Raw genomic sequence first — 23597 nt, 5'->3', positions numbered from 1 at the left:
CCCGAGGCTGTTGAACATTACCTTAGTCTTCTGCATATTGATTTTCAAGCCTACATTTCTACTCTTCCTGTCTAGGTCATTAATCATTATTTGCAGTTCATCCCCCGAGTTGCTTATCAAGTTGCCATTTTACCTCTGGGCTGGGGAAATAGCAGTCACCTTTTAATGTGAAAGCATTCCTGTGGAGGACAGGGTTGATGTACAGAGTATATCCACACCAAAAACTGTCAAAGAAAAGGAGGGTATCGAACCCACGTCAGAACAAACAGATCGGCTTCCTTGGTCCAGGCACGAGAGCACTATGCCATCCCCTCTGCCGATCACGCTTTGTGCAGTATTGTCTTCATCAAGTTCCAACTGCAACGCTCTCTCGTGCTGTGCAGGCAACATTGCTGTCTTCATGAAGTTAATCTGTTCTTCGTCGAGCATAGTGTCGAGAGAATCCACCCAGCAGGCCTCGCTATGCTGAGCAGACTTACCCTGGAACGTCTTTCTCACTTGGTCCCGAATTATGTCTGAAATAGAGGCAACAAAAGAGCATTGCTCAAGCTTATAACAAGCTACTGTCTTGGTAAATTCAGACAGAACCTCTGAAAACTCCTATCATTGGGCGTGTGACAAAGGAAATTTTTCAGAAGAGCAGTTGCAAATACCCTACATACTATAGCGTGAAACAGCTGTTTGATTACAAGATCCAGTCTCTGAGGAACCTTTTGCCCATTTTAAACACTGCCAGTACATCAACTATGTACTTTATTGCGTGTTCCACTGCTACAACTGTTTCCAGTTTGCAGTCCAGATTTTGACTCCCAGCTGTGCCCTTCTTATAAATGCTGCACTGCTTACACGGACAAAGGAACTGGACAATCGCTGAGGTTAAGCGCAATTTTTTTTTGTCCAGTTCCTTTGTCCGTGTACAACTAAGCAGCGCAGCATTTATGAGATGTTCCAACTAGCCCAATCTCAAGCGCTTATCAGCTGTGCCCCCTTGTTTTGCCTTTGCTCAGGAAGCAGTGTTTCTTTGCTGGTTGGTACAATTTGCGTCATCTTGAAATGAAACGAATATGTGGGCTTTTTCTCATCTTATACAGTAGTTATTTTTATTGCTATTCTTTTAAAGCCACCCATATTCAAATTCTTCCTACTGAAGTCTTGCCTGCATTGCCTTATGAGGGTTGCCTGAGCCTTGCCAAAATGCCACTCTTGATACTTTCTTTCTCTGCTTTCTGGAGATCGAACTGCAATTGCACCTGTGTAGGGGGTGCTCTTCTTTGGTGGCCGGGATAATGAAGCATAGGGCATTGTGGGGATACAACAGGTATGAGGTTTTTAGGGGTATTTGGAAAGGAATTATGGTTCCTGGGCTTACTTTCGGAAATGCGGTTTTGTGCCTAAAATCAAAGGTACAGTCAGCATCAGAAATAAATCAGAGATCCGTTGGACGATTAGCACTGGGTGCCCACGCCAAAACCACAAATGAGGCGGTACAGGGAGATATGGGCTGGGCATCTTTCGAAGTACGGGAAGCTGTGAGTAAAATATTATATGAGGAACACCTTAGGAAATTGGACAGTAACAGATGGGCAGCTAAGGTATTTAAATACCTGTACTTAAAAAGCGAGGACTCACAATGGAGAAAATGAACTAGGAAGCTAACTAGTAAGTATGCTAGTAAAAAGGACGGAGAAATAAAGAGCATTAAGCAACAGGTGAAAAACACAGAAGGTAAAAATTGGATAAATTCGATGGAAAAGAAACAGAGTGTGGAATTATACCGAAAGTGGAAAATGCAGATCAGAAAGGAAGATTTCTTTGATAACTCAAGAGGCAGCGCCCTACTTTTTGAAGCTAGATCAGGGTGGCTTAGAACACGCAGCTACAAAAAGAAATTTAACAATGGAGATGACGCATGTGCTGTATGTGGAAACTGCAGTGAAACAATTGACCATATTATACTTGAATGGAATGGTATCCATCCGGAAAAGTTGATGCAGGCGCACTCGTCCTGAAGCTCTGGGGTTTAGAGATACCAGTGGCTGGTGAATGAACCTGCGGTGGAAGCTAGCAAAAAATGATTGGAAGATTGGTGGCTTAAAAGCAGAAAAGTGGCATGATGTTAGTAATGTAGAAAGGAAAATTCAGTAAATAGAATCATATAGGTAACCAATCTAAAATAATTAAGATAAAGGGGGAAAAAATGAGCGTGATAGCAACTGCTACCACCCCGTTTCAAAGAGGACGGTCCTATATTCCATCCATCCATCCATGGGTGACATGCCCTTTCCTGGCGTAGTGCAAGACGGCAGTTGGAGGGGCATGGTTTATCATTAAAAGGACTAGCGCATGTAACTAGGACACAGACATAGAAGAGAAAACGAATGCTAAATATCAACTGAGGTTTTACGCTATAGCCAAACGGCGAGTTGGTGGAACATATTGGATGGAAAAACAGTGCAAAAAGACAAGCACTAGAGCAAAGAAACGCAGGACGAACTCTGTTTTACTGCAACAGAAAGGTACATAAATGCACATCAGTAGTGCATGCACACTCTGGATTTTAACAATACAAGCAAAAACCAATCAGCATGCGACAAACTGTTTCTTAGGTTCAATTCTTGTTTTCTGTACAAGGCAAGTGAAGGCATTTAATTCTAAAAACCCTGGTTTAATGGTTTAATTTCTAAAAACCCTGCAACAGACATTCTGTCCTGATTTCAACCACACGAGGATCTTTAATGTGCGATAACATTGCACAGCACAGGAGTGCCAGAGTTATCCAGGACTCAACATATTGTGATCAAGAATGACGATTATTCCTAGAGCACAAGTAGTGACACAAACAGCTAATTAACAAGTGCATAGGATTCACACTTCAGTAAAAAGCAGATGAAGATACAACAGGTTTCACTTGGCCAAGGCAAGCAATGCGACCATGAAAGAACAAAAAATGTGTATGGACATTCTGTGCACAGTCTGATAGGGCTCGCACTTGAGAAACAATAGAAGATCCTCAGCATTCCTCACCACAGAGAGTGATAACATTGTTTCCGAGTAGAATGTCATTGTGGCATTAATGCCGGCACCCTTAGGGCTGGACTAGCACTTGGCTAAGCCTAGATATATGGTTTCGCTCTGATGTCGAAAGTGAAAAAAACTGGTGTATTTCTTTGCTTTCATAGTCACCATGTGCCCTAGCTAGAATTTTTTTTTTGCTTGTTTCTTATATGAAATTGCTAGCAACAAACCTTAAAGTGAATGCATACAAGAAGGGACTTCATTAGAGTGAAACTTTGATCTTAGAATGATTTTAGAATGATCTTTGACTGACCATCATAAGTACAACTAGCATACTATAGTCAAAGATCATTATAAAAGAACCCAAGTACAAGAAGTGCACGGGAATGGCACTGAGAGGCAGTCATAGACTTTGATAATATAGAACGAAACTACACCTGGATGTTTGCGTGAACTGTAGGGATGTTTATTTCTGGCGAAGGGGTAATTCCCATAAAGAAAGGTGTTAGGCAAGGAGACAATTTCCCCTGTGCTATTTACAGCTTGCTTAGAGGGTGTATTCAAAGATATGGAATAGGACATCAGGGCCGATAATATCTTGGTAATCTGCGATTTGCTGATGACGTTGCCTTGCAAAGTAACACAGGGGATCAACTGCAAAGGATGACTGATGGCCTAGACAGAAATAGCAGAAAAGTAGGCTTGAAAATCAATATGCAGAAGACTAAGATAATGTTCAAAAACCTCGGGAAGGAACAGCAGTTCACAGTAGGTAGCAAAGCACATGAAGTAGTAGACAAATATGTCTACTTAGGACAGGTAGTAACTGCGGATCCAGACCATGAAAGAGAAATAACTAGGAGAATAAGCTTGGGGTGGAGAGCATTTGGCAAGTACTTGTAGATTATGACTAGTGGCTTACCAATATCGCTCAAGAGGATGGTATATAATGTAAAGGCTAACAAAAAGGGGGACAACGCAGAAAGCTACGGAAAGGAAAATGGTAAGTGTAACGTTAAGAGATAAGAAGCGTGCAGAGTGGGTCAAAGAAATAAGTTGAGTTATAATGACATTACTTGGGAATCAAATAGAAGAAATGGGCTTGAGCTGGGCATCTATTGTGAAGAGAGGGTATTAATGTTAACATGTTGAACTATATAATATATATAGAGTAATAAAGGAGTAGAGTAAGAGCAGTGTCCTGAGGCACACCGGAAATAAGTAACAAACCAAATTGGATGAATGGTCACCAAGCTGTACAAATTGCTTCCCATCAGACAAGCAATTCCTTAGCCAGTGTGTCACTGGTCCATCTTTGAGTACATTATTAAGCTTGAAAATTAGTTGGGTATTTGATGCCCGATCAAAATTCAATTCTTGATTTTCTTTCATGGAAAGTGGAAGCTGGGACTGGCTTGCCTGACAAAGGCACCCATATACAGTTGGCAGGACAGTGGAAAAAGAGTTGCAGTTGCACATATCAGTTCAGAAAGGATACAAAAAGGAATGCATATCTGGCTTATAATACAAGGATGAACCAGAACAAATTTTTTTTACAACTGCTTGTCGTCATAGTTCGCAGAACATACATTAAAGTCAAAAAGTAATCAAAACAATCGTGAGAAAACAAAATTTTATGGAAATTGGAGATTGCTACTTATCAAGTACTGTTTGGTGTTCTCATTGAACCATTTTATTGAAAAATTGAACTGAAGAGGTAAATGTAAATTAAGAGCTATAGGAACTTGATATTGTCGTGTCTGCTTCCCATAATTAGACTGGATTTCAGAAACAGATTTCCTTTGAATTCTGAAGTGGTACATTTTGGAAAATTTGTCGGCAATGGAGGCATATAGTTGGTTTTTATGAATATGTTGAAATAGTCGAAACAAATCTCTCATCTGCCTTAAAGGCCCACTGTCCACCCTTCGGTCGAAAATGTTTTCTTCCCCGGTGACTGTGAGACTTCGCCCCCAGAACGCAAGGCCGCAAAATGTTTTTGAAAAGAGTAACTAATAACGCAGTTACAGCCACCGCAATCACCCGATTCTGTCGTGCTTCTCTCCTTCCGTTCCTTCGCAAAGGTTTTTTACTCTCCTGGCCGAGGTCGTCTAGTCTCCGCAAGACAAATTCCCCTTCCTCCTCCGCGTTTGGTGAGAGGTGAGGCATGGCACTCCGCGTGCGCAAAAAGAAAAAATTACTGGCGAGGGAGCGCGCGCCGCTAGATTCAGTCTGGCCATGGCGAGGGAAAAGCGCGCAGCGAGTGGTAGACACCCATCCTTCACCCGCAGACAGCAAGACGGACCAATGGACGTCGTTCTCGACAAATACGTCAATACTGCGGCTCGACAGGCCAGCGCAGGGAAGGGAAAGCTGGCTTCCCGAAGGAGAGCATGAGAGAGCTTTGATTTGTATTTTCGTTGCTTTGCGGCGCGTGTGTCACTGTAGCACTTTGCATAGATTATCTCCAGTACCTGATCGAAACACTGGGCTCCTTCACTTAAAAGGTCTTTCCCTCGACAGTGGCTCTTTAAGGATACTAATGAGCAGAGGCTGTGTTTAAATTCTGTTGTCGGCCGTGATATCCCTCAATTGCTCTCAGTGCTTTCTTTTGTAGCTTAATTAACTTTTTGTATTTACTGGCTGTTGTAGTTCCCCAGACTAGAATACAGTAACAGATTCTTGAATAAAAAAGCACATAACAGATATCTTTAGCCATGGAGGAATGATGTTAGTCAATCGGTAAAAGTAACCAACTACTCTGCTCAAACTCTATGCAAGTTTCGAAATATGAGTATTCCAAGACAGTGTCTTGTTGAACCAAACACCCAGAAATTTATGGCTAGTGACTCTTTCAATCACAGTACGATGTACTGAGCTTATGAAAGATTCAGCATAGTTTATTAGCTTGTAACCAGGAGTGAAGATTATTGAGGTATGCATGAGCTTGAACTTCAAGTGTGCATAACTCTCGATCACTGAAAAAAATGTTTATCATCAGCATATATCACCATGTCATTTTAATCTGTTGAATTGGATGTAAGATATAAATGAGAAAAAGCTTTAGATAATTCCAAAAAGGGCATTTCCATTTGAGACTGATTATTAAGAGCTTGTGCAAGGTTAATCGTAAGTTATTTCTACAAGTTGGGTAACTGAGGATAATCCACTTAATCCATGTGAAGGATATTATTGGATTCTGCAAATCGTAACGAGTTTCAGGAGGATATGTTCAAGCAGTTTACAATACGTACAAGTAAAGGAAATAGGCCAATAATTTGTTGGGGACGAAAGTGCATGGGATTTATGAACTGGGACAATTTTGGCAACTTTCCATTAGTGGGAGGACAGTTGTTTCGTACCGATTTTGAGTGAATCAAGGACAAGTATTTGGTGATGGGCTTGGCATGCAATTTCAGGAAACCATTCAGGATACCATCAAGGCCACTATTTTAACATTAATATTCAATATCATTGAAAGCAGGCCAGTTTTGCAGATAGTTGGAGAGCCAGTTAATTTCTTCTGACCATTGTTAATGGTAAGCAGATGTTCTGGAGGACGCGTAAAAACAGACTAGATATAGTTATTAAAATGTGTTCCCTATTTTTTGCTTTCTGCAAGTGGTTCTAGCGATAGCTCTGTTGAGAGTATATATAACTCCAAAATTTGTGGGGTGAATCCTTGATGATGTGATGCGATTTGGTGCTGCTGGACCCTAGCGTGATCCACAATGGCAGGTGTCATGGAAGCATGGTTGAACTCTTTGGGTGCCATTGCTAATGATCCCATTTGGAGGAAGGAGTCGTGAAAAATGAGCAGCTATTCAATGCAGTTAAACCAAGTTTGATGAGTGATAGCTCTGTTTTGCCTGCCGTTATGACTGCTTCATAAGAAGCATGTGACGGAGCTTTCAACAAGAATGTGTCAAGACGCAGGACCCATACAGTGTAAAAGGAGCATACCCGTATGTCCTTTGATGCTTCACTGAGTCCAGAAAATCTGGCATAGTTCTCATAGCGTGTCTGCCATGTTTGCTGGCTTCCTGGATTTGTCAAGTCAAAACAGTGCGAGTGGCTGTAAGTTGAGGCTGAACCACTCGGCGCTGGCTCCTCGCTGGCCATTGCGCTGCCGTCAACGTCACTATCAGTCTCAATGCTGAAGCCATTATAGTCTAGGTAGGTGACTGTACCGGGGCTTGCAGTAGGAGGCACTTTTAATGCCGTGTTGTGTCGCTGAGCAATGGCCCGGCTCTCGAGGAGACACGCAAGAGCTGTTGAAGTGACATACAGGCACGCAACTGATCGCGACCAGTGGTGGTGTGGCCTCTACACTTGCTTCCAAGAGGGAAGAGCAGCAGGCCAGTCGAGGGCATATCACGCATAGCTCATTCATGTGTGCCTTCTTATTACCGACGCAGACCGGCGTGGTGGCGCTCCTCAGTGAACAAAACGTCACGTCCTTCCCACCCTAAGTTCATAAAAACCCCAACTATAAGGTGATTAAGTGCAACAATGGCAGCACTTGAGTTATGGAGGTTGACAAACCCTGGTGCCCCATCGGGTGGTGACGGGTATTTGACGAGGGGACGATGTATCTCCCTTGGCTGCCCTGTCTCTTTAGTTAAAACTCGCGGACAGGAGCTCTGCTCTGCTCTGCTCTGCCGGCTTGGATATGTTAGGACTGGACCCAGGAACGCCAGGGTCCGTGACTGTGCTGGACGGTTGGTTATGCTCAACCTGGGGTAGCGGTCTTGCCTGCCGGAGATGATCATCATGGCGCATCCAACATCGTCTGTCTGCCAGTTGGAGTTCCGATGAAAATGCTCCCTGAGCTGTGACTACAGCCGGCACATTATGCAGGTCCTGGCCAAAAGTTTCTGGCGAATACCTGATCCCCAGGCAGTTCCTGAATCTGAGGTTTCGTTCTCTGGTCGCATCTAATCTTCTGTATGAGCTGTTTTTGCTGTACGGTGGCCCTAAGATCCGGTCGGAGCAGGTCCATTGCACTCTTCATTTTTTATTTGAGCCGTAGCTCTGCGGGACTACATCCCGTGACTGCATGTGGAGTCGATCGATGAGTCGGCAAGAAGCGTGCAATATGTGCCTGAAGGTCCTCAGGACCAGCCTTCTGTAACTTCCGCTTTATGGTCTGGACGGCACATTCTGCAGCGCCATTAGACGCTGGATGGTACGGCGGTGCCAGCATCCGTCTCACCCCATTCTTCTTCAAGAATGTTGCATACATGTCACCAATAAACGCTGGCCCATTGTCGGACACCACAATGTCAGGTAACCCCTGGTTCGTGAACATGACTCTCAAGCATGTAATGGTGGCTTCCATAGATAGTGAGGAATATGCATCCACTGCAATAAAAAAACGTGTTCCATTGTGGCCCTGCATAGTCCACATGAAGTCTTGACCAGGGTCTCTCCGGGATCGGCCAGGGCATGACGGGTATTGGCCGTGACGCTCGCTGCTGCTCCTGGCACGTCTGGCACCCCTGGATGACAGTAACAGTATTTTCATCCATTGCAGGCCACTATACGTGGCTTCGTGCTACAGCTTTCATCTTGGATATCCCTGGATGGCGCTTATGAAGCAGCCTCAATACGTCAAAGGGGGTGACACACGGTTGCCCCAGACAACACGGTTTCCTTGCACGCTCATCTCAGAGAACCGTGTTTCATAGGGTTTCCCCTCGGGTCCCATGTCCAGCTGGCGGCCAGTCCACAAGGCTTCCCTCACTCGTGAAACCACTGGATCCCGGCCAGAGGCGTCAGCAACAGCTGCTGACAACAGGCGGGTATACTCCTGCCAGCATGAAAACGTCCGCAGGGCAGTCCACGAGAAGCTCTTTTGTGGGAAGTGGCAGGCGACTCAGTCCATCTGCATATGTTATGTGGCTACCAGACCTATAGCTTAATGTATATTGGTACCCAGACAACAGCACGGCCCATCGTAGCACCCTGGGTGAGCAGAGCTTTGGGACAGGTCTGTCTGCTGCGAGCAAACCTAGTAGTGGCTTGTGGTCAGTGACGGCTTCGAACGGTCGACCACACAGGTAGTGTCTCAATTTTGTGACCCCAGGCATGAGCTTCCCCAGGCGCTTCCTTGTCCAACTGGCTGTAGTTCCTTTCTGCAGCCACCAGACTTCGAGACGCAAAAGCGATGGGACGCTCCTCCCCCGACGTCTCGCACTGTGCCAAGACTGCCCCCATCCCGTAAGGTGAGGCAGCTGTGATCAGTACAGTCAGTCTTGCAGGGTCAAAGTGTGCTAAAACTCTATTTCATTTCATTTATTTCATCTTTAAGGGCCCGAGGGCATTACATAAGGAGGGGCTACAGTTGGGGTAAATACAATCTTGATGAAGGCAGGCATAATTAACACAAACACTATAAATTGTAAAAGGCAAGAAAAATAACATAAATAAAGAGCATCAAGGTATCCGTGGGATCATGCAGAAAAAACAAGAAATGCACGTGCGGCGGCAAGCAAAGTTGAAAGCCAATGAAAGAATGATGATAACAGATGAAATGCTTACACATCTTGGAAATGACTAGCGAGTTTTGTGTGAAATGATTTGCGATCGTCGCATGAAACTATGACGCTAGGTAGGGCATTCCAGAGAGTAATCGCGTCGGGGAAAAATGAACTGTTGACAGCTGAAGTGCGGCTCTTGATACCTGGTATGGGGAGGCTGTGGCTTAGGCAATTGGACGTTCTGAGCGGTGGTTGCGGCAATGGGGGTCTGGAAGCAGGGTGGTAAAAGAAGCTGTGCAGTAGGCAAAGACTAGAGATGATGCTGCGCGGCTTTAGAGTGGGCAGGGAGATAGAGGGTTTAAGTGCAGTGATGCTGATTTCTTTGTAGTATTCAGAAATGATGGAGTGGGTTGCACAATTTTGGATGGCTTTGAGTTCTGCAGTGAGGTAGGCTTGAGATGGGTGCCAGATTGATGATGCAAATTCTAGTTTTGGACGGACGAAAGTTTGATAAGCCAGTATTTTCCACTTCCGGGGATGCTGATTTGAGGTTTCGCCGTAAATAACCTAGAACACGTGAGGCATCGGAGCATATTGTTTGGACGTGATTGACTCATGATAACGAAGATGAAAGATGTAATCGAAGGTACTTGTAGGATGTTGTTTCGGCAACCGGGGTAGCATTGATCGTGTATGAATGCTGAATTACTGTTTGTTTGCGGGAGAACGACAAGAATTGGCATTTGTCCAGGTTCAAAGCAAGGAGCCAAGTGTCAAACCATGTGGCTATTGCATCAATGTCTTTTTGTAGTAGGTGGCTATCGGTGAGATGACGAATGGGACTGTAGATGACACAGTCGTTCGCAAAGAGTCTCAGTTGAGTATCTATATTAGCTGGGAGATCCTTGATGTAAATGAGGATGAGTAGCAGGGATAAGCCGGCGCCCTGGGGGACACCTGATGTAACATCAGAAAGAGATGAGCGGTAGCCATTGCTTGATGTGAATATTCTGCATCCAAGAAGAAACTGATTGATCCAGGTTATTATATTATCAGGGATACCTACAGAGGAAAGTTTTGCGAGCAAGTGTGAGTGCAGAACACGGTGGAAGGCCTTCAAGAAATCTAAAAAAATGGCATCAGTTTGAAAGTTTTCGTTCATAAAGGGAAGGATGTCATGAGTGAATACAGCCAGTTGAGTTTGGCAGGAGTAGCGTTTTCGAAAACCGTGTTGATGGGGATAAAAGAAATTTATGGAATCTAGGTGGCTCATTAGGCTGGATGATATAACACGTTCAAGTAATTTGGAAGGGATGCTGGTTAATGAAATAAGGCGGTAGTTGGAAGGATTTGTGCGGTCACCTTTTTTGAAGATTGGAACAATTTCTGCTATATTCCAGTCGTCGGGGACGTCTCTGGATTCTAATGATTGAGCAAATATTAGATGCAGTATCTTGCATGATACTACAGAGGTATTTTTTAGTAGTTTGCTGTTGGGGGGGGGGGGGGGGGGGCGGATCTGGTCGCAACAAGCCGATGAAGAAGTCTTGAGTGAACTGATTGGATTAGCTATGCCTGCCGGAGTGACTGTATTTTGGGGCATAGCAACTGTTGAGATGGCTGGAAAAGGATTTGGACTGCCAGCTCCTGGGGAGAACACTGAACGGAAATATTCATTTAGGATTGTCGCGCTCATGTCACTGTCTATTGGTTCACGGTTAACGTCTAGAAGCTCAATTCTATTGGATCGTGTCTTAGGGGAGAGAATGCGCCAGAATTTATTGCTGTTAAGAGGATTGAATGTAAATCAGAGGAAAAAAACTTTTCTTTGGCGGAGGTTAATTTTTTTTTATATACTTTTGCGCAATAATGGTACCGTTCCCAAGCTTCGGGATGGTTATGCAAGTTAGCTGTTCGCGGACATTAGCAGCTCCTTGCTTTTCCGGAAAGCTTGCTCCTCCTCAGATGTCCAGCACCACTGGGCCCCTGCCCCCAGCAAGCGGTTCAGGGGGTGCAATACACTAGACAGGTTTGGCATAAACCTTCTATAAAAGTTGATCAGGCCCAAGTAGCTCTGTAGCTCTTTCGCATTCCGAGGCGCTGGTGCTGCCAGCACGGCTTCGGCCTTAGTTGGGTTCTGTTGAAGACCGGCTGCACTGATAATGTGGTCCAGATACTCCATGATGGAAAAAAAAAAAAAGAAAGTGCGAAGAACACACGGACAGAAAGGACGACGCGGACGTTCACCAACTCGCCCAGATTTCTGCTTTACCAGATACTCCACCCTTGATACCATGTACTCGCATTAAGAAAGCTTCAGCCGAAGCCCGGCTTTCATCAGTCGCTCCATGACTCGGCACACATTAGCGCAATGGTCGCTGTCGTTAAAGCCGGTCATCAGTATATTGTCAAAGTATACATGACATGGTCAGGATTGTGCAGAAGGTTCTCAGTTTCGCGTTCAAATAAAGCCGGAGCTGACGACTCCCCGAACGGAAGTCGGGTGAACTGCTACAAACCCTTCGGGGTATTGATGGTGACAAATTTCTGAGAGTCTTCTTGCAGCTTAACCTGCTGGTACACATCTCTCAGGTCGAGCTTTGTAAACTTAGCACCCCCCGTTAGCCGTACAAACAGCTCCTCGATGCGAGGGATTGCGTACGACTCAAGCACTGTCACGGGGTTTACTGTCATCTTGAAGTCACCGCACAGGCGAACTTGGCCAACCCACTTTACTACGGGAACAATGGGCCCGGCCCATTCAGACGTCTTTACAGGCGAGATGATTCTCTCACGCTCCATCCTCTACAACTCTTCAACAACTGTGTCGTAGCGCGAACGGGACGGCCCGCAGCTTAAAAAAATCTAGGCTTAGCACCCTCTTGCAGGGTAATTTGGGCGGCTTCAAGGGTGCCCAGTTTCTCCGAAAATACTTCATGGAATTGACTCACCACTTCTTCCACGGACATCACCGCATTGACCGTTTCTGGCTTGCCGATTCCGAGCTGAAATTCCTTCATCCTACTTCTTCCGAACAGCGTTGGGCACGGGCCATTCACGACGAACAGAGGCAGCACACATTCGCTCTCTGAGCTTCACAGTTGCCATGAACTTGCCTACCACTGGCTTCGTATCGCCGAAAAATCCTAGGAGCTGAACTTCTGATGTCTCCAGTATTGCCGTGGGAAACAGCTGCGTAAACTTTCTCTCGCTGATGGTTGACACACTGGTGCCGGTATCAAGCTCCATGTCCAAACTTACCCCATTGATGGAAACTTCAACACGCATTGGCTCTGTCCCGGCCGCTTGAAGTGTCCAGAAGGTCGTCCGCTCCCTCCTTCCCCGGCCTGTATTCTGTCACCACCAGCTCGTCATCCAGGTTGTGGACAGGTTTTGGTCCATTGGTTGGTTGGTTCATAGGAAGGGAAAGGCGCAGTATCTGTCACACTTGCTCTGTGGACACCTGAACCGCGCCGTAAGGGAGGGATGAGGGTGGGAGTGAAAGTGGAAAGAGAGAGGGGAGCCGTAGTGGAGGGCTACGGAGTAATTTCGACCACCTGGGGATCTTTAACGTGCGCTGACATCATCATCGGGCACCCAATGTCGTCACGTGAGCACCGTTTGCTTCAAGTGCGAGCAGAGAGGACATCTGGCCATAGTATGCCAGTCAAGCACGTCATGGCCTGGTCCATTCCAGAACTTCGTTTTTGCAAGCCATGACGTGCTTGACTGGCATACTATGGCCAGATGTCCTCTCTGCTCGCACTTGAAGCAAACGGTGCTCACGTGACGACATTGGGTGCCCGATGATTCCCCCCATAGTGAAAACAAGACCTCCTTGTCTCGTTCTTGGTTATTACAGCATTTGCAGACTCCTCGGATTGTACTGCCGTCACTTGGGGTAGCTGATTACATAATGCATGGGAATCCCTCCGTGCAGCCTCCATGGCAATTACGGTATTCTTTGCGGTCTCAAATTCCAAATCGGCCGTTTCCAGCAGCCGAGTCTGCATTGTGACATCGTTGATTCCACTCACGATTTGGTCCCGCAGCATCTGCTCACGAAACGATGCGAACTTGCATTCATCGGCAAGCTTCTTTAGTGATGCGATGAAGTCTCTAATTGACTCTCTGTCCCGCCGGTGTCGATAAAAAAAACTTGAAACTGGCCACAACCTCCGATATCTTTGGCGAGTAGTTCTTGTTCAGAGCGTCAAAAATTGCAGCCAAGGTGGTGTCGGTAGACTTTGTAGGGGCTAGCAGGCTCTTCAGCAACAGGTATGTTTCTGATCCACAGCACGTCAGAAACACAGCAGTCTTTTTCGTCTCAGCGATGTCGTTCGCTGCGAAGTACAGTTCCACCCATTCACGATACTCGGTTCAGTCCGACGTACCCGCATCAAACGGTTCCTTCCTGACAGTAGACGAAGCCGATCCAGGGGGGCGATAACACGGATGTGACTGTGGTTTATCACTGGTCGCCAGTTGTGATAATCCGGGCCGGGAACATTTCCCGGCCAAGAGTGAAGAGCAACACGCTAGTTGAGGGCATATCACGCACTGACTAGCTCACTCATGCGTGCCTTTTTATTTACCGGCACAGACCGGCGCGGTGGCGCTCCTCAGTGAACAAAACGTCACTGACTTCATTGAAGGCTAAGTGGTCCTATACCACAATTTGTCGAGCCTGCGACTTCCCACAAGACGCAGAAAAAAAAACATTTGTAGAAACAGAGCTTTTGCTGATGTATGGAAGCATCAATAACATGCAAGCATATCCATGACAGTATATCAAAAAAGAAGGTGCTGATGGCAGTGTTCTTTTTAAGCCGGAAACAAGATAAACAAACTGCTTGGACAAAGAGAATGAAGGTTGCTATCCATTGCCTATCCATGTTTATTTGTGCAGTGCATCTTGTGCATGAGTAATCAAGGAAACCTTGTTGAGTAATGGTGGAAACTCTTTTTTCCAAGTCTCACCAGCTCCGTGGTATATTGTTGATTCTCGCTTAAGGAGGGGATTGGCCTTGAGATCGAGCAGAGTCGCCACCTTGCGGCTCAGCGGCGGAACCTACTCAGTGTGGATGCGTTTTCGCGTCGCGTGCCAGCCCGCAGGGATTTACACGCGCGCATGCGGAGTGTACAGGAGTGTTTTTGTTTGTTTCGCGGTTTATGTGGGCTGTTGCTTACCTAAATGCCTCTTCCAAAATAAATATGAACAGTCTATAACCCCACGCTTCATTAAAAAATATATATATACTTGTCCGTATCGAGCATGTCATGCTTTGATAAGGACATCATCCACCGCGGTCTTCGGCGGTTGAGATCCTTTGACATGCAATGTCTCAAACGAAGTGGTACTGTCGTTACCGCCGTGTCAAAGCAAAACAGGTCGCTGCTGTCAATAAAGGTTAATGCAAACGCTCAGAAATCGCATATTCTCGTTTCTGTTTGTTGTGTTGTGTTGGGTTTTTTGGCGCATAAGCAACTAAGGTTATCATGCGCCACGAGCAAGGTGAAAGTTTTGTTTTGCAAGAAATGGTAAAATGAGTGTGTTAAAAACTAATTTGTTTAAAAAATCTCCTTTTCAAAACTTGGGTTGTTTTAGATCCAATGGCGCTTAAGCTGCCAACACCATGATGTGCCTAGCACAAGGTTTCAGTTTCTCTTAGTGATGTATGTTTCATTTTTTCCTACAGTTTGTGTAAAACATTTGCTTCCCTTATGAAACTAAAAACACAAGATAAATCAACAAGTCCATCATCATCTAAAATCAGTTTAGGGTGAAAAGGAACGTATTCTTTGTAAAATTTAGCAAAAAATTTTTTCCTTATCCTTTCAAGACTTGCGCATGTGAATAAAATGTGGTTAATAGTTCCTCTCCGCATTTTTCGCATCGTGGTTTCTCTTCTTTTTTCAACAAAAAATTGTGTGTCAGGTGCGTGTGTCCAATTCGGAGACGGCATAGGATCACTTCTATAAAACGCTCCTTATGCCGGCACGACATCCATTCTCCCAAAATGGGCTTTACTAAGTGTAGTTTATTTCCCACTTCACTGTCCCAGGCAGACTGCCATTTTTCTTTTAATTTGAGATGTACAAGTTTCGTACAGTCTTTGTAAGGTATGCTTATGCTCTTTATTTGCTTGTCGCGGGCTTCAGCAGCACATGTGTCTACTCTGTCATTGCCTTTAATGCCCACGTGACTCGGGACCCAGCAGAATTTTACGTTGTATCCTCGAGCTATGGCTGTTGTTATATTGTGTATTATGTTTCCGAGTAAAGGAGCAGCTGCATTTCTGGAATTTAGAGCTGTGAGAACACTTAGAGAGTCTGTAAATATAATGCTGTTTATGACATTCTCTTTTAATATTTTCTCTACGGCAACAGAAATGGCATAGGATTCAGCAGTGAAAATAGACGCACAGTGTGGAAGTCTTATGATTTCCACAGAATCTCCTTACACAACTGCACTTCCAGTGTACACAGCAGTTTTAGATCCATCGGTATAAAAGTCTGTGAAGTTTTTGTACTTTTCCTGCAAGTTTAGGAATTCCTGAATAATGTGCTCTTGTGGGGTTTTGGTTTTTGGAAACTGTGTGAGAGTGAGGTCACAGATTGCAGGAAGACTGTACCATGGAGGTAGAGGGCTGTTGTTTTGTGCGACATCAGGCAAGGTGTCCAGGATCTGCAGCTCACTGCACATGCCTTCGAATCGCATGATCAGTGGTCTTGTTGCTTTGGGTTTATTTGTGAAAATTAATCGAGAGGGGCAAGTTGTGACAACTGGATAGCAGAGGTGTTTTTTCTGTGACCTTATTCTTAGAATGTAAGCACATGTGATGGCTATTCGTCTGTCTTCCAGTGAAGGCTCATTTGTTTCTACATACAGGCTGCTTATAGGGGATGTTCTATATGCACCGCATGCAAGGCGCAGACCTAAGTTATGTACAGGGTCCAGTTTTTTTAGATATGAAGGCCTAGCTGAACCGTACACTATACTCCCATAGTCCACGCGGGAGCGTACAACAGAACGGTATACATGTAAAAGACATGCCCTGTCGGAACCCCAATGTTTCCGCAAAAGAACTTTCAGTATGTTAAGCGATTTTGAGGCTTTCTTTTTTAGTGTGTTTATGTGAGGTAGAAATGTGAGTTTTTTATCGAAAGTAATGCCTAGGAATTTGTGCTCTTCTTTTAATGGTAATTCGGTTCTATTTAAGTGCAAGACAGGGTTGTTCTGAATACCCCGTTTGAGTGAAAACAAAACTGCCACCGTCTTTTGGGGGGAAAACTGAAACCCGTTTCTCGTTTCCAAACTCGTTTCTGTTTGGAATACCGCAGCTACTAAAACATATGCCACCGCAGACTGCTTTATATAGCAGAAGGCAGTTAGAACAGGCCACTCTATGCCTACTATGCACGATAAAGTTGTGCGAGTACTTTTTTTTTTTTTTGCTTTTAAACCTCTGTCGCGGTGTCTCAATGGTAAGGGCGCTCAACTGCTGATTTCGAGAACGGGGGATTCAATCACAACCGTTTCGAAAGGCGCTCCTCTGCTGTGGGATTTGACTGCACAATAAACAATTCCACGTGGTAAATGCGGTGTTAATAATGAAAAAAAAAAAAAAAAAGGCACCAATACCAGCCTCTGCACTCCGACATAGCCGATGCCGCTTCATGCGTTAAACCCGGGCCAATATGCATTCCTTTTCTTTTTTTTCTTTCTCTCTTTTTTTTTTTTTTTTTGTTGTTGAAGGCTTCTGTGCATCCGTAAAAGTTTAGTGGGCCCATTTTGCTTTAGAGAAATGCTTGAATGTTTGGGAAACATATTCCCTACACCTAATTGTTACCCTAAAAATATTACATAGTGCACCTAGATTAATGTACTTTACTGGTAGCCTATTATAATTATTATAATCCCTTTTCGTCCAAGGGCTGTCTTCCGAGCAAACTCGTCGTTTCTGACAAGGGGAGTAAAACAGCTTCATGCGGGCTTAAATATCAGTGTTTAGTTCGGGAATAAATACATTTTTATAGTCGCATGATAAGATGACCTCCATTTATTTCAGAATAGTTTTATATCTGGCATCTGTTTTGGAAGAACCCCTAATATTTTACTTCGCATAAGATTTAGTCACTACTAAATAATTAGTGATAAAGAAATTTTCAGCCTGTAAAATTGCTTCCCAGAACATGACAGGGCCCATGCGCAGTTATAACGATGTCTTTGCAGCGAGTAATTCGTAGCTTGCACTTTAACGTTACTGAAAATTAATCGCTGATTCTTGTAAATTCTGTCAAGTGTGTAAACGTTCTCTCGCACGGGTAAATTCGCATTGCAAAACAAAATAATTACGGTACTAATTTACCATTATATATTAACATCACACACATCATAAATCCCTTATACTTTCTTCGGTTTCAGGAAATCATTTACAGTTAGTGGCGCATGCAGTAATACACTATCACGTTCTATGACAGTGGCCGCAAAAAGCATCTTGGAAAATTCAATCCACTCAGCGCTGTACACGTGAAAAATCAACTTTCCTGTGCGGCGAAGTTTCTTGTATAGTGTCGGCTCATTTTTCGGGAATACTCGTGCGTGGTTGTCTGGGTCAGAGTTGATGTGCTCTCAGTCTAAAGCAACTCGCCATGCAGTGCGCTGCCAGTGCTACATTTAACCTGCTTAATCCTCTAGTCAAGTACGATAGAATGAACCAGGCTTTCTCAATTCAATCTAAAGTACTGCAGGTCAGAGCACGAACCTTGTATCTGTGTGGGCTTGACACTAAATTCGCCGGTCTGATTCGCATGAGACACGCGCAAACTGTTTAAAAGTCGATAAGAAAAACAAAGCTGTCATTAGGCAGGCCCAAGCATTAGGCGCGTGAGCGCGGTACAGCGCAAGAAACGTGCAAAGTAAATTTAGAAGACTGGTGGTTGTGTGCTTTTTTTCCTAAAATCCGCTCTTCTTCTGCTGCCTTGGCAAAATCCTTGGTTATTTTTCTGCAATATTGCAGAAATACTGCAGAAGACACGTTTTCATCGCCAACAAACCCGCCGTAAACTCAGAAGCAGACCTACGCAGTGTGCTTTTCTGCGAGAGCCTCCGGCTGCCGATCCACACTGCCGGAGTGACGGTGGCGCCAGCTCTAGGTCGATCTCGCGGCAAATAACCTGACCTGACTTGTCCAAGTGCCAATAAAACATCTTGAAGCGAAACATGTTGCAGAATCTGCCTGGCCATGTAAAAACTATGTTGATGAGAGGGTCTTCAGTCACTCTTTGAGAAAGGGGAGCGTGTTGGAACCAGTGTGGTCTTTTTGGTGCATTAAAGGGGACTTGTCAGTAGCAGGTTTACAACAGATGGTTAAAAGTGGGACCTCCTTTTTCTTGGAAGAGTTCACTGAGGTCTCTCCCATCTGCCCAATGGACCGCTCATGTGTAACAAACATTCTTGAGAGTCCTTTGCATGTATGCACGCAGTGACTATGTTGGCTCTGCGCATGGTTACCCTGAGTTGCTCAGTGCAGTATGTCAAACCTGCCTCCTGTCAAATGTGCAGGGGTCGGTCGAGCCACTCAGAGTGCAACGGTCTCGACCAACGGGTCACTGTCCTCGGCAGCAGTGGCAGCAGTAGTGGATCCACCGAGGGACCGGACAGCCCGTTGCCGGGAGAGGAGCTTGGGTGAGTACAGTGGCACACGTTCATTTACTTCAGCACAGTGGCAAGGAAGAAAGGCGAACACAGCACTCAGCTCACAACTGTTTATTTAGTGACGCAGCTTAGCTAGTAGTACACCTAGGTACAAGGAAAGAAGAAAAAATGGAACACGTCACACATTTATCGCAAAAGCCTTCAAGTTTCAGCTTGACACTGAAACTGTGACCTTGTAATAAGAGAGTAATTACTCATTGACACCCACCCAAGCACAGCCATACGGCTACAAAGGAAAGAAGTGATGCTTGTTGGGCGAGTTGGTGGTTCATGATGGTAAAACGGCGCGTAATATGAAGGACAAAAAAGGAACACACAGACGAGAACACACAGCGCACGTCTCTTCTGTGTGTTCCTTCTTTGTCCTTCGTACTACCATCGTTTTACCATCATTACAAAGGAAAGCTATACAGCTTTCTCAGAAACTTTGTTTATTTATTTATTTATTTTTATTTTCAAGTACCCTCAGGGCCGTTGGCATTAGAGAGGGGAGTGGTTACAGGCATAAATAGAAATTAAATAAACAAAATGGACCAATTGTCGAAAGGTTACAGATGTGGTTAATCATACAATGTTAGCTAAGGTGTTCTTGAAAAGCTGATGATCTTTGATGGTTGCTGTTGGTGCCGGAAGGTGATTCCACTCTGCTGCAGTGCGAGGTAAAAAGGACTGAAAGAAAGCGTTAGTTCTGCAAAATGATACACCGACTTTGTAGGCGTGATCTAGTCTTGATGATACGTGATGCTGGGGAGGGATAAGTTCAGTATGTATGTGTGAATGATGAAACATTTTATGGAACAGACAGATACGAAACATTTTACGACGTGTAGCTAAGGGTGGCAGATTAAGGCTTGATTTCATTGAAGATATGCTGGCGCTCCTGTTATAGTTTGAAAGAATGAAACGGGCAGCGTTATGTTGGACCATTTCTAGCGAATGAATTAGATTTTCGTGATGAGGGTCCCAGATAGGTGCGGCGTATTCTATCTTTGGACGTACTAACATTTTGTACAGCAAAAGTTTGAGCGAGGAGGCGCTCTAGCGAAATTGCGGCGGATGTAACCCAGCATACGATTAGCGTTGTTAATTATGTGTGTGATGTGTAAAGACCAAGTAAGAGTGGAAGTGATGTGTACACCAAGGTACTTATATGAGTGTACCGATTCTAACGTTAAACCCCACAAACCAACCAACCAACCAACCGATTCTAACGGAAGATGGTTTAGAAAATAAGTGGGAGTACTGTCGCAAGTTCTGGATACACGAAGGGATTTACATTTATTGATGTTGAGTTCCATTAGCCATGTTTTGCACCAAGAAGTTATAGCATTCAGGTCTGATTGAAGGGTGGTTACATCGTCACTGCATGTTATTGCTCGAAAAATGACACAGTTGTCAGCAAATAAGTGAATATGTGAGGAAACGGAAGAAGGCAAGTCGTTAATGTAAATTAGAAAAAGAAGAGGGCCAAGTACGGAGCCTTGTGGAACGCCGGAATTAACAGGGTTGAAGTGAGAGTTATGATTATTGGCTGACACGTACTGTGAATGGTTAGTAAGAAAATAGTCAATCCAAGTAAGAAGCTTGCGATCCATGTTCATTAGTTGTAGTTTGTAAAGTAACAGTTTATGACACACTTTGTCGAAAGCCTTGGAAAAGTCGAGAAAAATACAGTCTGCCATTAAACGATTATCAAGAATAAGATTTAGTTTGTGTGAAGGAAGCGAGCTGAGTTTCGCAGGAGTAAGATTTTCGAAAGCCATGCTGCGAGCTGGAGAAGCATGAGTTAGATTCGAGAAAATTTGCAAGAGATGAATGTAGGATGTGTTCTAATATTTTGCACGGGATACTGGTGAGTGAGATAGGTCGGTAATTGAGAGGAGACTGCTTGTTACCCGATTTGTAGAGTGGAATCACCTTACCGACTTTCCAGTCAAGGGGCAGGCGTCCTGTATCAAGTGATTGTTGAAAAATTTTTGCTAGTACAATGGATGAATAAACAACAGTGCTGCGCAAAAATTTCACAGTAGTCAGGTCACAACCAGGAGCAGAGGAAAGACGCAATGAATTAATCACAGCTTCAACGCCACATGGGTCTATCGTGATTGGAAACATATCGTGGTAGTCGTAACAAGGTACAGCGGGTAACGAGACATTACGGGTTGCAGAAAAGTTTCGGGTGAATGTTTCATTAAGAATGGACGCGGTTTGATTACAGGGTATAACACTTCCAAAGCTGTCAACGAGGGTTATAGTGTCGTTATCTTTTTGGTTAATGACGCGCCAGAATTTCTTAGTATCATTAATTAACATGGAAGGCAGCGTGTGGCATAGATATTTATTCCTGGCGTTCTTTAGCGCCAACACGTATTCGCTGGAGGCTAATTTATAGGCATTCCAACGAGCTTCACTCGATGAAAGCTTGGCTGACCTGTACAATCGCTTCTTTTTATTTGATAGTCGTCTTATGTGATTATTGTACCAAGGTGCGTCCGGTTTTTGGGTTAAAGTGCGAATGGGAATGTACTTGTCGGTTAGGTAAGCAACCTTTTGAACGAACATCATCCAGTTAGCTTTCACGGTACGTAGGTCAAAACCCTTGAGAAAGATATCAAGAAATGAACATAACTCGCTATTAATCGTGTCAAAGTCTGCGTTTTTGTAATTACGGATACTTACTGTTCTTTTGACATGTTTGGGTTGTGCGAAATGTAATTGAAAAAAAAGTAAAGAGTGGTCACTCATTCCTGGCGCGTAACTAAGTCGGGCTGTGAAGTAAGAACGAGGTTGAGTATATTTGCGACAGAGTGAGTGGTTCTCATTGGATTAGTGACCAACTGTTCGAGAGAAAAAACCGCGCACATTTCTAAAAACTGTTTTGCTAGTGTGGAAGGTGGTTGCATTGTAGAGACGGGGTTGGACCAGGTTATGTTTGGCATATTGAAGTCTCCGAGCAGAAGTAATCGACAGTTCGGATAGTGAGACAAAACATCATATAATTCGTTAACAAAGTTTTGTATGTAGGTTGGAGGCCGATAACAGAGCCCGATAATAACTTTCTTATGATTTAATGTGCCCAAGCAGTTTCTAAAGATGGATGCACTGCAAAGTGAAACGTTTCGTGATGGCAAGTAAAACACCTCCTCCCAACGCGATCGCAGCGATAAAGTATTTGCGAGAAGAAAAAGCTCGTTGTCTCGAATCTCGGAACACAACCAAGTTTCCGTTAAAACTAATATATCAGCGCTACACGTGTCGATGGCGGAGTTAAGACAGTCACGGATGTTAGTAAAAAGAACGGATATCTGTGAAGATGAACGTCCACATCCCCTCGCGCGTTCCTACGAACTGCCCTGCGGCGAGCTGACAATCACCATCGACTGAGGCGGGTTTATGCACGTGCTCTTTAGCAGAGTTAGTGGGATGAATATCAACTGAGGGTGGTTGCTGCGTGTGCTCTTTAACGGTGTTAGATTCACGATCATACACGTAGTATTTCTTATTCATTAAGGGCCTGTCACACTAGCACGACATGACGCCGATTTGGTCTGCCAACAGCGCGTCTTCCTGATGTCTGCGTCTATGTCACACTGCGCCGACGGAAACAGTTGGCCAACAGTCTGTGTCGGCGGCGCGTCGCTCGCAAGACGGCTGTCGGCCGACGGTCGCCCAACTCTTATGTCACACTAGCCAGACAACGTGGGAAACCTCCCCACCGACCAGGCCCTCTCAATCTCACTCTCTTCTCATGTCATTATACGTTCATTTTCTTAATCCTTTTATTTTATTTTTAACAATGCGAAATTCTCCTTTCTGTATAGCTACTCCCTATTTTATTTTTCATGGTTTATTCTCGTAACTACTTAAGGAACGCTTAATTTTAATTCCATTTCATATATTCGACCATACCAAAACATGCGCCTCAACAGTCGTGATTATGGGCCAAGACTGAATAGTGCCCTGTAATTTACGGCTCTGATTGCCGGATCAGAACGACGTCAGTGTTTGAAAAACAAAAGCTGTCCACGGCGAATAAGAGACAGTGTATATTCAAAGCTAAAAAAAAAAAGGAAAAAAAAAAACTCTACCCTTGGGATCGAACTCACGACCTCCTGTTTGATAGCCAGCTGTGCTAACCACTGCACCACAAAAGTTAGGCCTAACCGGCACTTTCAGAGGTTGAGATATGGTTCTAGCTAATACGCTGTCTTGCAGTGTGAAAGTTGCGAAGGTAGCAGGAGCGTTTACCGCTTAACTGACTGTCCAGCTTGCTGAGAGTAAACTGCAGATAGTTTGAATCATGCCGTGTTGTGCAGTAGCAGGTACAACTTTCGGCAGATTTTCTAAAACCTTAGGCGGATGTCACAGGGCCGGCCGCG

General features: G+C 44.5%; 1 protein-coding gene across 1 annotated transcript in view; it reads left to right on the top strand.

Annotated features, from left to right (window-relative positions):
* Positions 1–23597, top strand: part of LOC146175300 (guanine nucleotide exchange factor for Rab-3A-like) — a 123703-nt gene that overhangs the window by 35765 nt on the left and 64341 nt on the right. Inside the window, exon 4 of the mRNA XM_084584729.1 lies at positions 19066–19188. Within this exon, the coding sequence (XP_084440855.1) occupies positions 19066–19188 (123 nt within the window). The remainder of the gene's footprint in view (positions 1–19065; positions 19189–23597) is intronic.

The sequence above is a fragment of the Amblyomma maculatum genome, chromosome 11 (genome assembly GCF_055883805.1).
Source record: "Amblyomma maculatum isolate TAMU_Amacu chromosome 11, ASM5588380v1, whole genome shotgun sequence".
In the NCBI taxonomy this organism is placed as follows: Eukaryota; Metazoa; Arthropoda; class Arachnida; order Ixodida; family Ixodidae; genus Amblyomma; species Amblyomma maculatum.
Note: the sequence above shows the minus strand (reverse complement) of the source record. Positions and strands in the feature narration are given on the sequence as shown.